The sequence below is a fragment of the Lepidochelys kempii genome, chromosome 1 (genome assembly GCF_965140265.1).
Source record: "Lepidochelys kempii isolate rLepKem1 chromosome 1, rLepKem1.hap2, whole genome shotgun sequence".
In the NCBI taxonomy this organism is placed as follows: Eukaryota; Metazoa; Chordata; order Testudines; family Cheloniidae; genus Lepidochelys; species Lepidochelys kempii.
The window spans coordinates 223,857,274-223,870,509 of NC_133256.1; the positions used below are offsets into that span (position 1 = coordinate 223,857,274).

Consider the following 13,236-nt stretch of genomic DNA (forward strand, 5'->3'; position numbering starts at 1 on the left):
AAAAAAAAAAAGGCCTGAAAATATTCTGTTGATGTGTTTTTGTTTATACATTTCATACACAAAGAGGGTTTTTTGTGGTAGCTTGGGGGAGTTTGAGTGCGGGAGCCTCTTCTATAACTAATGGTATTAGATAAGTGTCCTCCTTTGTCAAGGGCGAGGTTTGGAAGCACTTGCTGGGCTGTAGCCCATGGAGGTTGTTAGGTGAGAGGGGGGTTTCTCCTTGGTCAGGGGTTATTCAGATCCTTGGGCAGCTTAAGGTGGGGATGAAATCTGGCTAGTGTCCTTAGTTGGGGTGGTGTCAGGATGGCTTTTCCAGCAGCTAGCAGAGAATCAAAGTCTGTATAATTCCTTCACCTAAGTGAAATGTTTGCCTAAGAAAACTTCAGTTAAAGCCACACCTGGTGAACTCATAACAAAACTCAGTTGACAGTGAGCTCATAAAACAGTGGCAGGTTGTTTCAAATTGTTGCAATACACAAGATGCTAGTTCAGTTATAGTGAAGTCCTGCTTAGCTTGAAACGAAATCACGCCGTGAAAATAATTTTACTTTAAAAATGGTCCATTCTATACAATTAAAGACACAAAAACCTTTGTCTGAGTACAATAGAAAAGTTGTATAGGTAGAACAATTCTGGTTAGGGCGGTGATATCTTCACTGAAATAGTTATATGAGCATAAAATCCTAGTGTGGACGAAGTTATAAAGGTGACTTATAGCAGTATAGCTGTATCCACACTAGCTTTGTTTGGTTAGTTTTTTGGTTTGTTTTGCTGTTTTAACTATACCACTCTACCTGCGTAATTAATGTAGCAAAAAACAAAACACCCATCAAACAAACCAAAACCCAAGATCACATATCAACTATACAACCGTGGCACAAAACAAACCACCCTAAGTGGAGGGTGTTTGCCCCCTTACTAACAGTCAGTGGGGTGTTTTGGTTGGCTAGCTCCCAGTATTAAAAGGGGAAGGATCTATAGGAAATCAGGACCCTGAGACTGACAGTCCCCAGGAACAATGGGGAGAAGCCAATGCTCCAGGTCAGCCTGAATGACAGGGTGCGCAGGCTAATCAGGGAGTCAGGAGGCCAGGGAGGTCCCGTCCTCCATGTGAGCAGGAATTGCCTGGGTCAGACAGAGTGGGGCCAAGCTAAGGAGAAAGCAGGGGCCTGAGCTGAGCTGGGGAGCAGAGCTGTGCCGGATCCAGAGGGACCAGAAAAGCAGCCCAGAGAGAGCAGACCCTGTCCTGGGAGCAGAGCTGCAGCTCCAAAGCCAGAGGCACAGCCCAGAGAGAGCAGACTAGCCCTGGGAGCAGAGCTGCAGCAACCAGAGCCAGAGGGGCCAGAGAAGCAGCCCAGGGAGCTGGAGGCAGAGCAGCAGCAACAGTGCAGAGACAGAGTGGTGCAGCTGGGGCTGGAGCAGTGCGGAGCTGGGTGTGGTGAGCAGCTGGGGAGAGCGAGGGGGACCTTGGGCAGCGGGCCCAGCACAGGAAGACACCTCAGCCAAGAGGCTCTGCAGGCCAGGCTTGGATCTAACCCCGACAGGGCGGGGGCGACACTGGGAAGAAGGGTCCTACCAGTGAGAGCCTGAGAGCATGTGGCCACCACCAGAGCAAATGTCTGACCCACAGCATCCCTGCAGCACAGCCAGGGCCTGAGAAGGAGGCCTGGGACTTACAAGGAACAGCCTGTGAACTGCCCTGACATTCCAGAGACCCTGTTTGTGATGTTCCCTGCCACAGAGTGGGGTGATGTGTTTCCTTTAACCTTTCCTATTTTTCCTTATTCTTCTTTAAATTAATTGTTGATTAAATAACTTGCATTTGCTTTAAATTGTATGTAATGGTCAGTGGGTCAGAGAAGTGCCCAGTGCAGAGAGAATACCCCAGAGTGGGGACACCCTAGCTCCTGTCCTAAGTGACCACAGCAGGGTTGGGGGTCAAGCCCCCCAGGAACCCTGGGCCCAGCCTTGTTGGGGTTACAAGGACTCTGCCAGACAGGAGAGTGGAAGGAGAGTCCTCAAGGGCAGGGAGGCCACTGGGTAAAGGAAGTGGGAGCGAGGACTCAGATCCTTTCGCTAGCCCACTTCACCGGGGTAGTGCAGAAGCCAGGAAAGTTCCCCACAAGAGCGGGACTATTCCCCTGCTTACATAAGGTGGACCAGGCCTCAGTTTTACAGTCTGATAGAAACAGATCAGCAATAGATTTGGATCAGCTGTGACACCTGTTGGGCAGATAGTTCTAATCCCAGTGTCCCGCAGACCCTACTTCCGAGGGTATCGGTTACGTAATTGCTGCTATTTCATCACTTCCTACTCACGTTTTCTGGCTCCAAGGCCGACGAGCAGACAACCAAAAGTTTCATATTAAAAATAAAAGCCTCTCCCTTCATAAATAGCTAACATAAATTAACCAATAGCCATATCCCCCTGACAACCAAACTCATAAGACAAGAATGAGATTCAGTCAGCCATTGGGAAAGAATGAAACTGATCAGACATTCAGTAGAGCATCAAGAAATATTGCAATTTTATAGATGTGAGTAACACGGAGGAGGGAGAATATTTTATACCCGTGATCACAATGACTCTACTTGGCTTTTCTTGAGTGGGGGGAGGGCAGGGTCGGGGCATCAGCTTTGGAAGGACAGAAAAATAACAGACATGTTTAGTTAAAGTTTAACTGACACAGCCTGATTACAAATTACATTCCTGCCCAAGTCACAAAAACGTGATGTGTAAGTGGGTAGGAGCATGGGTGAGACCAAGTTTAGGTTCTGTTCCTAACTTTTGCCTCATTTTTCATTTAGGTTTTCAAAAACCACAGTTTTTTCACAAATTCAAGTTTTTGTCATCCCTTTCTCCCTCCCCCTTCTCCCATTTTTGGCCATTGAATGATATCTGGGGTTAGGGAGAGGCTCTACTTTTTTGTCTTCTCTCTTTTCCTTTTTCCACTCTGTAACTTTTCAAAACTTCTCCACTTCTGAAAAAATTACAGAGGGACATATCGCAAAATTAAGCTCTAACTTTGCCACTCTAACTTTTCAAAATTCCCTCAACTTTTCAAAAGTTACAGAGTGGGAGAAGAGGGAAGAAAGCAAGAGAAAAAGAGCGGAAAAGCCATCCTGGGCATTATTCATTTTACTGCACGTCCGGGGGGTGGGAGGGAGAAGATCCCTCAAAAAAGCCCCAAAAGCTTAATTTTTTGGCTTTTGGGTTGGGGGGAGTGTGGGAGGGGTGTCAGCTCTGTACATCTTTATCTTTGGACCAGGTCCTGAGCAGCAGCACAGCTTAGGAGGGGCGAGGCAAAAGTGTCTTTAAGATACCTTTGTGCTCCCCCTGTTCCTCAGTCAGTCTGTATCAGGATGGACTTCTGACCCCAGCTGCTGTTGCCCCAAGGGGTCATTCTATTAGTTGGGAATCACTGTCACACTTCCCTTTTCCCTTGTGTCAGCTGCTGGGGTGGAGGGCAGGGTGTGGAGTGGTATGGGAACCACAGAGGTCTCTCTCCCATCCCAGGGTCCCTCTAGGTGGGACGATTCTCCAGAGGCCTAGTGAGATGGCTTTTATTTTTAAGAAATTGAAGAAGTGTATTTTCTTTAAAAAAAACTGTTGAAGACCCCAGGTCACTAATGAAATACAGGCATGAGCTTCAGAGCACAAATAACTGTCTTTTGAAAGTCATTTCCTGCTTTACCCTGGGGCCACCAGAGCCAGTGACAAAGCTGCGGTGGCACAGGACAAAGCCCTACATCTGCCAAAACCTGATGTCAACACCTGGAGTTAGCCCTGATTTTAGCCACTGGCGCAGCTGCACCAGTGCAATGCCCTAGTGGAGTTAGGGGAAGCAGGGGTGGGCACCAGTTAGGGTGGCCAGGTGTCCGGTTTTCAATCGGAATGCCTGGTTGAAAAGGGACCCTGGCAGCTCCAGTCAGTACGACTGACCGGGCCACTAAAAGTCCAGTAGCTGGTGCAGTGGGTCTAAGGGAACTGTGGCCAATGGGAGCTGCGGGGGTAGCACCTGCGGGAAGGTGCAGCACGCAGAGCCCCCTGGCCCCTCCGCTTTAGAAGACGGACATGCCGGTCACTTCCAGGGGTCGCCTTAGGTAAGCACCGCCCAGCCGGAGCCTGCACCCCTCACCCCCTCCTACACCCCAACCCCAGCCCTGACCTCCTCCTGCACTCAAACTGCCTCCTGGAGCCCACACCCCCTCCCACACCCCAACCCCCTGCCCCAGCCCTGAGCCCCCTCCTGCACCCCAAGCCCCTCATTCATGGCCCCACCTCAGAGTCCTCACCCCCTCCTATACCTCAACTCCCTGCCCCAGCCTGGAGCCCCCTCCCACACCCTGAACCCCTCATTTGTGGCCCCACCCCAGAGCCTGCAACCCCAACCGGAGCCCTCACCCCTTCCCACACCCCAACCTCCTGCCCCAGCCTGGTGAAAGTGAGTGAGGGTGGGGGAGAGCGAGAGAAGGAGGGAGGGGGGAATGGAGTAAGTGGGGGGGTGAGGCTTCAGGTCAGGGGCGGGGCATTAGGGCAGGGCATGGGGCAAGGGTGTTCAGTTTTGTGTGATTAGAAAGTTGGCAACCCTAGCACCAGTGGAGCTGATCCCAATTTCATGCAGGGATAAACAACATCCAGGAAAATCCCAGTTTTCCTTGTCTATTCTAGGGGTTTCCTTTGGTGCAGCTACACTGAGGGCTGAAATTCAATCATGTAGAGGGAAAGCATAAGGCGGGTGCAAGAAAGTTTAGCACCAAGGGCTTACTTGATGTATAGGACTTGTGCTGGTCCCTCTGCCCACAGAGGCTTTTCATTTTGCTGAGCAACACCGATCTACACTGAGTTTGAGTCCTACCCTTGCCAGTTTTCAGACAGCATGTGTTGTGCACGTTATTTGCTCTCTGCCTAAATACATGATAAATCTCTCACCCACAGCAAAGCTTTTTCCTATGCTCCCTGCATTGCTTTAAGGCTCATGGCATTAGCAACCCTGTTTTCCTTTTGTATACTCTCATTTTGTGCATAATATTTTACTTCCTCCTGTTAGAACAATGGCACAAACCTAGATACCTGTTTTTTTTTTTAAAATGGAACATTTTGTACAAACATTGAATAGGCGAGAGGAGTAATAATAAAAAGACATTCTTATGCACTTGACTCATTGTAGTTGATGGCTGTAAAGGCAAAATGTTATAAAATGGGATTATAGAATTGGAGACCACAAGCTGTATGAAACCATATGAATCAAGGGGATCAAAGATTGTTGCAGTACAGTTCCAGTCTGTGGTAATTATTGTATACGCATGGGTCGGCGACAATAATGACTTTGGTTTGGATTACTGCAGACTGGCTCTTTTGTAGCATATTCCTAGTAAGTGAGAAATACTAATTTTCAGACCAGAGACGCTGCTCCAAGAATGAGCTGAACCGTTGCTCTTTGTGCAGGAACAGAGGGTGGAAGCCTAAATGCATGCCACAGATGGCAGACTGATAACCCTACATCATTAATATATTCAAACTTTGTCAATTTGTATTAAATGAGGGCAACGATACCCAAAGAAATGCATGGAATAAAATCCTCAACTTCGAGGAAGGCACACAGCTGTGAAACTTTGGGATTTCTTTCTCTGCATTCCTTTGGGCATTATTGCTATAGGGTTGTTGTTTTTTAAGCGTACAATAAAAGTTGCTTTTTTCATTTAAGCTAAGGCCTAACATCTGTGTGCACCAGGGCTTTTTTCTGAGATGGGAATACTGGATTTTCAATCTTCCTGGTTCTTTGCATTTATTATTCCATTAATCATAAGACTTAGCACTTACATAAAACCTTAAATCTTCAAAGCAGCATGAAGGCCTCACTCCTGCAAGTTATTCCAAGTTACTCTTGTGCTCCTGTAGAGAGCCCTACTGAAGTCAGTGGAGCCCCTTGCAGACGTAGGTGGCCACCCGTGCAGAGTAACTTGCACGAGAGAAGGCTAATTTACTATTTTTCACAACAGAAACTTTATTATCCACATTTTAGAGCTGGGAAAACTGAGGCACAGAAGTTGTTAGTGGTAGAGCAAGGATCAGAAACTAGGGATTCATTGTGTCACAACAGATGTAAAGAGCTGTACAAGGGAAGTCATTTGCAGTGTACAACAATAGGCTTTATGGGTCTGTGACCGAGAAAGGCCACATGGCTATAGATATATTAGCTCCAGGCTGAACAAATCCCTGGTACCAGGATAAGTTAAATGGCAGCTGCTCCAGGTCAATTAAGACACCTGGGGCCAATTAAGAACTTTCCAGAAGGCAGGGAGAACGCTAGGTTGATTGGGACACCTGAAGCCAGTCAGGGACTGGCTGAAACTAGTTAAAAGACTCCCAGTTAATAAGGTGGGTGTGGATGTCAGGAGCTGTGGGAGGAAGTTGTGCTGTTGGAGAGACTGAGCAGTATACACCATATCAGGCACAAGGAAGGAGGCCGAAGTAAGGGTGAAGGGGAGCTTGAGGAAGTGGGGGCTGCTGTTGGGAAGTAGCCCAGGGAATTGTATGTGTCATGTTTCTAAAAGGTCAGCTACCATAGCTGATACTATTAGGGTCCCTGGGCTGGAGCCCAGAGTAGAGGGTGGGCCTGGGCTTCTCCCCCTGATTAATCACTGAGACTGGGAGACAACAGAGACTATGCAAGGGAGGATAGCTTCTCCTCACCTCCCTCGCTGGCTTATGATGAAAATGGCTCAGTCAGCTGTGACCCTTGTCTCTAGAGAGAGAAGGGTTATGTGGAGGGTCACAGTGAGCCTCTGAGGCTAGTGTAATCTGCCAGGAAATGCAGGACCCATGGAGACAAGGACAGAGCTTTGACACAGGGCCTTATAAAAGCCAGAAGCAGTGCTAACTATTCTGGAGTGCCATCTACTGACACTGTACATAGATAAACATAACAGAGAGCACAGTTGCCATGTCTTGCTCACTGAGAGCTGGTTGGGAAAACCATTTGAATGCAAAGTGTAACTGCCACATAATGATAGTTTTCAGTGAGAAAATTTCAGTTTTGCTGGAAAATTTTCTATTTTCCATTAGGAAAACCAAAATGGAATATTTTGTTTTGTTGAACTGACCTGAAATGTTTTGTTTCAAGTCATCTCAACATTAAACAGCATTACCCTATTATATGTTTTCAGTGTTGTAGCCAGTCTTGGTCCTGGGATATGAGAGGGACAAGGTTTTCTTCAGCTCAAAAGCTTGTCGCTTTCAACTAAAGAAGCTGGTCTAATAAAAGCTATTACCTCACCCATCTTGATTTCCTATTGTAGTACACTGCCTTATGGGAGTTGTAGTTCTGCCCCTCATTCTTTCTTCATGGGAGATGTAGTCAGAACAGGGAGACTGGCCTGTAGGGGAGAATAGGGACAGCAGGCTCTCGAACTACAACTCCCATGAGGCAATGTGTCCCAATGGGGAAATGCAGTTGAAGGAAACATTTCTGTTTCAGGAATATTGAAATGTTTCATTTTGATCCAATTTTTTTTTCCATGGCAAATTTCAATATTTCAACTTTTCTTCCTGATTGGGGATAAAAACAAATGTTGAAATATCAGAATTCCCCCTCTGCTCCCAGTCCTGTGCACTATGTACTAAAACATGCTGTGCCTCATTACTTTATACACTATTCTTTTATTTAAAAAAATAATAATAATTTACATTTGTATTACCTAGCCAAGAGCTGTGTATGGGTAAGTGCACAGTCTCACCAGAGACTCCCTTCTTTGGCAAAAACTCTGGTAAATGACAACTTTTTGCTAGCTCAGTGACTTAGGGGAAAATTTTCACAAATGCCCGAGTAACTTGGGAGCCTAAGTCCCATTTTCAAAAAGGACCTAAACTCTTAAGTCACTTTCGAAAATGGAACTTGGCTCATAAGTCAGTTAGGTGCTTTTGAAAGTGTTACCCCTAGAGTTTCCCTCAAAATTACTTATGTGGTGTTTCAACAGGTGTAAGGCAGTGCAGAATTCAGACCTTATCTCTATTCACAGAGGTGATCAAAGCTATTTGAGTTTCCCCCAATGAATTTCAAAACTGTTTACAAAGGTAAATTCCATTAGTTTTTAAAAAGTGCGTCCACTGCTTTCTGACGGGGCCTGAATTTTTCCAGTCAAATTCAAGCGACCCTGGGCTTCTTGGTGTCATTAAAATGGCAGCCAAGTGAGACACACAGTAGCCCTCTTTGCTGGATGCAGATACTGAAACATTGGAAGGCATTTCGGAAAGCTGCCGTGAAAATGCCTTTTTATAGAGAGAGTATATTTTCTTATTTAGTAAATATCTATCTAGTTAAGGTCTAACTAGTCACTGCTGTTTTCCTTTAAAAACAACTTCTCTTGTTTCATACATCCACTGCATTCCAGTCTGATTTGGATTTAAAAAAACATTAACAGTTCAAAGCACTGTTGTTAAATGCATGGAAACAATTTATTTCCTGGGACCTGCAGTGTCCTGAATTTGATGTTGAGGCAATCTGTTGGCAGCCTTGGGCTACAGCAAGCTTGAATATAAATATGTATTCCAGTAACACCTACCATGTACTTGGCACTACCCACACACAGTCCCTGCCTGGAAGAGCTTGCAAACTCAAAAGAAGAGTGATTGATTGAGGCAAGGGGAAAGAGATAAAACATACAACTTTCTGGTTTAAAAAAGTATGCCCTCTCCCCTTTAATCACATCACTCAGCCATTCATTATCACCAGCTCTCATTTTAAATCTACCTCCTTTTCTCTTTAGCTAACCATTGACTTGTTTTTGTACTTTTCCCTTTCTCTAGCCCAGCAGAAAAAACAGCAGATTGTGAATGGCTCACGTTGGACCACAGCTGCATATATCCCGAAAGGGATCTTCCATTGCATTTCTTCAGCTGTGAATGAGATGGAATGCCTGGTTGTGCACTTCCAAGCTCAGTTCCAGGTGCTGGGTTCCTACTCTATCAATTTTTGTGCCAAAAGAACAGATAAGCAATGACTTGCTCATGAAAACATTTCTCCTAGTGCCTGATACATTGTGCCTAGCAAACGGTTTGGAAATAAAGGATTTTTAAGTAATAAGATACACGTTGCCTGGGCCCCATGCAGAGTAACATAGCTGGAAATGCATTTGACAAAAAAGCCCGCTGTAAACATCAGTTTCATTTAGATGCTGCTGACAATCCCTCTTGTGGTGTTATCCTGCCATTATTATTTATTTGTATTGCAATTGTGCCCAGACATCCCAACCAAGATCAAAGCCCTATGGTGATACCCAAACACATAGTATCAGGCAGTCTCTGCCCCCAGAATTTTACAGTCTAAATAGACAAGACAAAGAGCAGGAGGGGGGAACAGAGAGTGAGGTGAAGTACCTTATTCAAGGTCATACAGCAGGAGAAATTTCTGCTCCTGGCATCCATCCCAGAGCCCTACCCACGAGACATACTGCTCTCACTCTGGCGCTCCCAGCCTAAGCAGGGTTGAGCAATAGTTGAATGCAGAATGTCCAGGAAATATACTAGGGTGCTGCAGGAAGGTAACTCAGTAGGATAGTCTTTTTCCCTCTCAGTCAGCACTGAATCAGAGTCTTAGGCTGGCTCTAGGAAGCCTGGTCCTGCTGCAAGTCTGATGATCACCATCCCTTTTTCCACACAGCCAGTGGGCTGCTCTTCAAATAGTATTCGCAACTAGCTATTTTCCTCCCTCCCCATTGGACCAGTTCTTCAGATGGTTGAACCAGAGTCAACAAAGCAACTCACTATTTTTTTTCCCTGCCAGAGAATTTGTGAAGAATTTTTCCCACTGTTTAACCAGCTCTAACTCTGCCCATTTGCAGTCATTGAAGCTCCCCGTGGCACTTGTCATAAGGACAAGGTTGGTCAAATTCCAGCTTAGGTAATTATCTTCCCCTTACCTTAGCCTTTCCAGCTGTTTCAATGGGTATGCTACTCATTTTCACTTTGTCCTAAAACTGTTGCATGGGGTTTATTGGTGCTGTTAGCTGCTGTGTTTCCATGTGGAGATGGCTGCATTTGCTGGGGGTGAAATGATCTCCTGTCTGATGACAAGTAACCAGTGTTTTTAAAGGACTTTGAGAACCTCGGATGAAAACTTAGAGAGAGTGACCCAGCAACCAGAGAATTCCACCCAGCAACTCCCTGCAGACTGACTCAGGGGGCACCAGGGCTTTGACTCCTGGGCAGGCCTGGAGTCTGGAAGCCCTGGTATCCTTGGCCCCAGGGCAGTATGCATGGTGGGGCTGCCTCAGAGCTGCAGACCCTGGGAGCCCCCAAGAGCTCCAGACTCCTTTGTCCATGGCAGTGAGCCTGAAAGCCCCAGCTCAGGTCAGGATTCTCAGAGCTTCCAGGCTCCCTCATACAGATCCAGAAACCAAGCTCCAGTTAGAGTTGGGGCTCTCAGGCTCCCGACCCATAACAGGGAGCCTGGAAACTCTGGAAGTCCTGGCATGTCAGACTGCCCCTGAGCCGCAGATACTAGAATCACTGGGTTCCCCAGTCCTCGGGCAATCTCCTGGTAGGACTCTGCCCCTGAGCTGTGGACCTTAGAAAAAACTGGGGTGCCCAGCAGTTCATCAGGAATCCAAGATGGGCTCTGTGGGATACCTTCCTTGAATGTTCATCCAACCCCGATTGTTTTGGGCCAAAATTTTTTGGGCTCAACAAATAGGCATTTTCATTGGAAAATTTCTGACCAGTCCTAGTCTGAATGTCTTCAAGGTGAGTGGTGTCTCATTTTGGCATCTCAGGCAGGTGGAGTTTTGCCTGTGGGCAGACCCTGGGAGACCCAACACAAACTTTCTTCACAAAACCTGCGGGTATTTCACAGCCCTTTGAAAAGCCATGTGTTAGATACTAACAGGGCAGTCATTGTAAGGACTGCTGAGTTCACAGCAACCTTGGGGAGTAGGAATCTTGGCAGGGCCGGCCTTGTGGGTGGGCAACCACCCGGACACCATGGTGAGGGGGGTGCCATGGTCAAGAGGCAATGAGCAGGGTGGGCCTGGGTGTGAGGCCACGTAATGGAGCTCATGGAATGGGGGGAGGCAATGGAGGCCAGGAGTTATGGGTGGGGAGGCAGCGGGAGCCAGGGGCAATGGGGGATGGATGGGGGAGGTCAAGGGAGGCAGCAGGGGCTGGGGTGATGCAGGGTGTGTGTGGGGATCCAGGCGAGGCAGCAGGGGGATCCAGGGGAGGCAGCAGGGGCACCAAAATACAAGTTCACCCAGGGTGTGCCACTTTCCCTAAGGCTGGCCCTGAATCTTGGCCAAGAATTTTGTGATTTGCTGCCTCAGATCTCTGGGAGCCTTCACTGATACACTAATGAAAATTTTTGGACAAATTTGGGGGGGAGCTATAAGTGTCCAGCCCCTCAAACTCAGGTCACTTATTTAAATGCCTAATATTAGATAACAAGTTTGAAAAATGTGACCTAAAACTCAGAACTGAGTAATACTTAGGTCTGGTCTTAGGTTGGTTTAACTATGTTGGTCAGGGGTGTGAAAAATCCATATCCCCAAGCCACGTAGTTAAGCCAACCTAATCTCTGTAGAAGAATTCTGTTGACCTAGCTACCGTCTCTTGGGGAGGTGGATTACCTACGCTGATGGGAAACCCGCTCCTGTCAGTGTAGGTAGTGTCTACACTGAAGCACTATAGCAGTGCAGCTGTGCTTGACATAGACATTATTTATCCTTTCCATGCCCTTACCATCAATGATGGGAATAATAAAGCTTGCCTATTTTACAGATGGAAAAAACTCAAGCAGAGAGGTCACAGTCAGTGTGACGGGATCCCCAGGGTATGACCTAGAACTAGGGTACCACATGAGGATACCCTTTCTCTCAGTCCAGAGACGCACAGTTCTAAGGAATGCTGCAATTCCTTATGCACACAACAGAACAGGGAATGTGGTTTCTGAAGCCAGAGACCTCCCTCATACTGTACTATGGGGAGCCTACTGCTTTTCCTGTGTCTTTTGTTGTCAGCTCGAATGAGTGGATAAATGAAGCCACTGGAGGGCAATGGGTGAGAAGATGTGCAATTATCTTCCATATACAGGATTATCTGCTCATCCTCTACCCCAGGTTCAGAAGTACACCCCTGAATAGCAACTTCCATATACTGTACAGAGCATCTTTCACCTGGGAGCACCCCAAAGCTCTCTATAAACCTAGCCAATTGGTACACAAACTATGGCTTGTATGTTCATCTCCTGCACCTGGAGAAGAACTAATGCTGATGCATCATTTCTGTTGTGGAATGGCTTGGAGGCCAGCAGTCTGGATTCAGGCCAGGACATGGAACCAAAACCCCTTTTGTAGCACTGATGGATGATCTCCTCCTGTCAATGAAGAGAGGACAGACATCCATTCTCATCCTGCTGGACCTCTCTACAGCATTTGACACTGTTGACCATGAGATTCTGCCGTCTCACCTGAGAGAGGTGGCAGGAATCTAGAGTAATGCACTAAAATAGTTTGAATCCTTCCTGGAAGGATGCTTCCAACAAGTTGTGATGGGAAATTGCACTTATACCCCTTTCTGGTGGGGTTGCACAAGGATCAATTCTCTTTCTGGTCCTTTTCAATATCTAGATGAAGCCACTAGGTGAACGGAACAGATGACATGGACTCGAGTGCCAGCTATAGGCAGATGATATACAGCTCTACCTATCCTTCATCACATATGACTGCACGACTGCTACCAGGATGGTACAGTGCTTGGATGAGATCAGCTTTTAGATGATGCTCAACCCAAGCAAGACAGAGGTGATGCTGGTGGTAAAAGGAAAGTATTTTGCAGAGATTGCAGCCAGGGTGCAGTTGCTATTGGTTGAAGATACATACCACAATTGGTCAATTCAGTCCATAGTCTAGGAGTACTCTTAGATTTCTGGCTGATACTGAGCTCTCACATAGCAGCATCTGTGAGTAAGGCTTTTCACCAGCTCCAGTTGGCTAAGAAACTCTTCCTCGATGACAAAGCCTTGGCATCAATTTTGCATGTCTGTCACCTCTTGGCTGGATTAAAACAATGTGATATACCTGGGTATGAAGTCTTGACACTTAAGAAATGCCAGCTAGTACAGAACACCCCAGTGCATCTCCTCAGCAACATAGGCTACTGGGAACCCAAGTTCCCTCTAAGCTGTGTGGCCACGCAGAAGGCTATTAAGTGCCGTGCAGGTGCTCAGGGCTGCAGTGGTAAGA

General features: G+C 46.8%; 1 protein-coding gene across 4 annotated transcripts in view; it reads left to right on the top strand.

The window, feature by feature from the left end:
• Positions 1–13,236, top strand: part of LRP6 (LDL receptor related protein 6) — a 299,386-nt gene that overhangs the window by 233,762 nt on the left and 52,388 nt on the right. Inside the window, exon 23 of one of the 4 annotated variants that reach the window (XM_073315600.1) lies at positions 12,622–12,721. The exons of 2 other annotated variants lie outside the window; for them this stretch is intronic. In XM_073315600.1, coding sequence (XP_073171701.1) covers positions 12,622–12,625 — 4 coding nt within the window. In that variant the 3' untranslated portion in view covers positions 12,626–12,721. Of the gene's footprint in view, positions 1–8,809; positions 9,067–12,621; positions 12,722–13,236 lie in introns of those variants that run through there. One more of the 4 variants, XM_073315558.1, reaches the window with a different exon arrangement.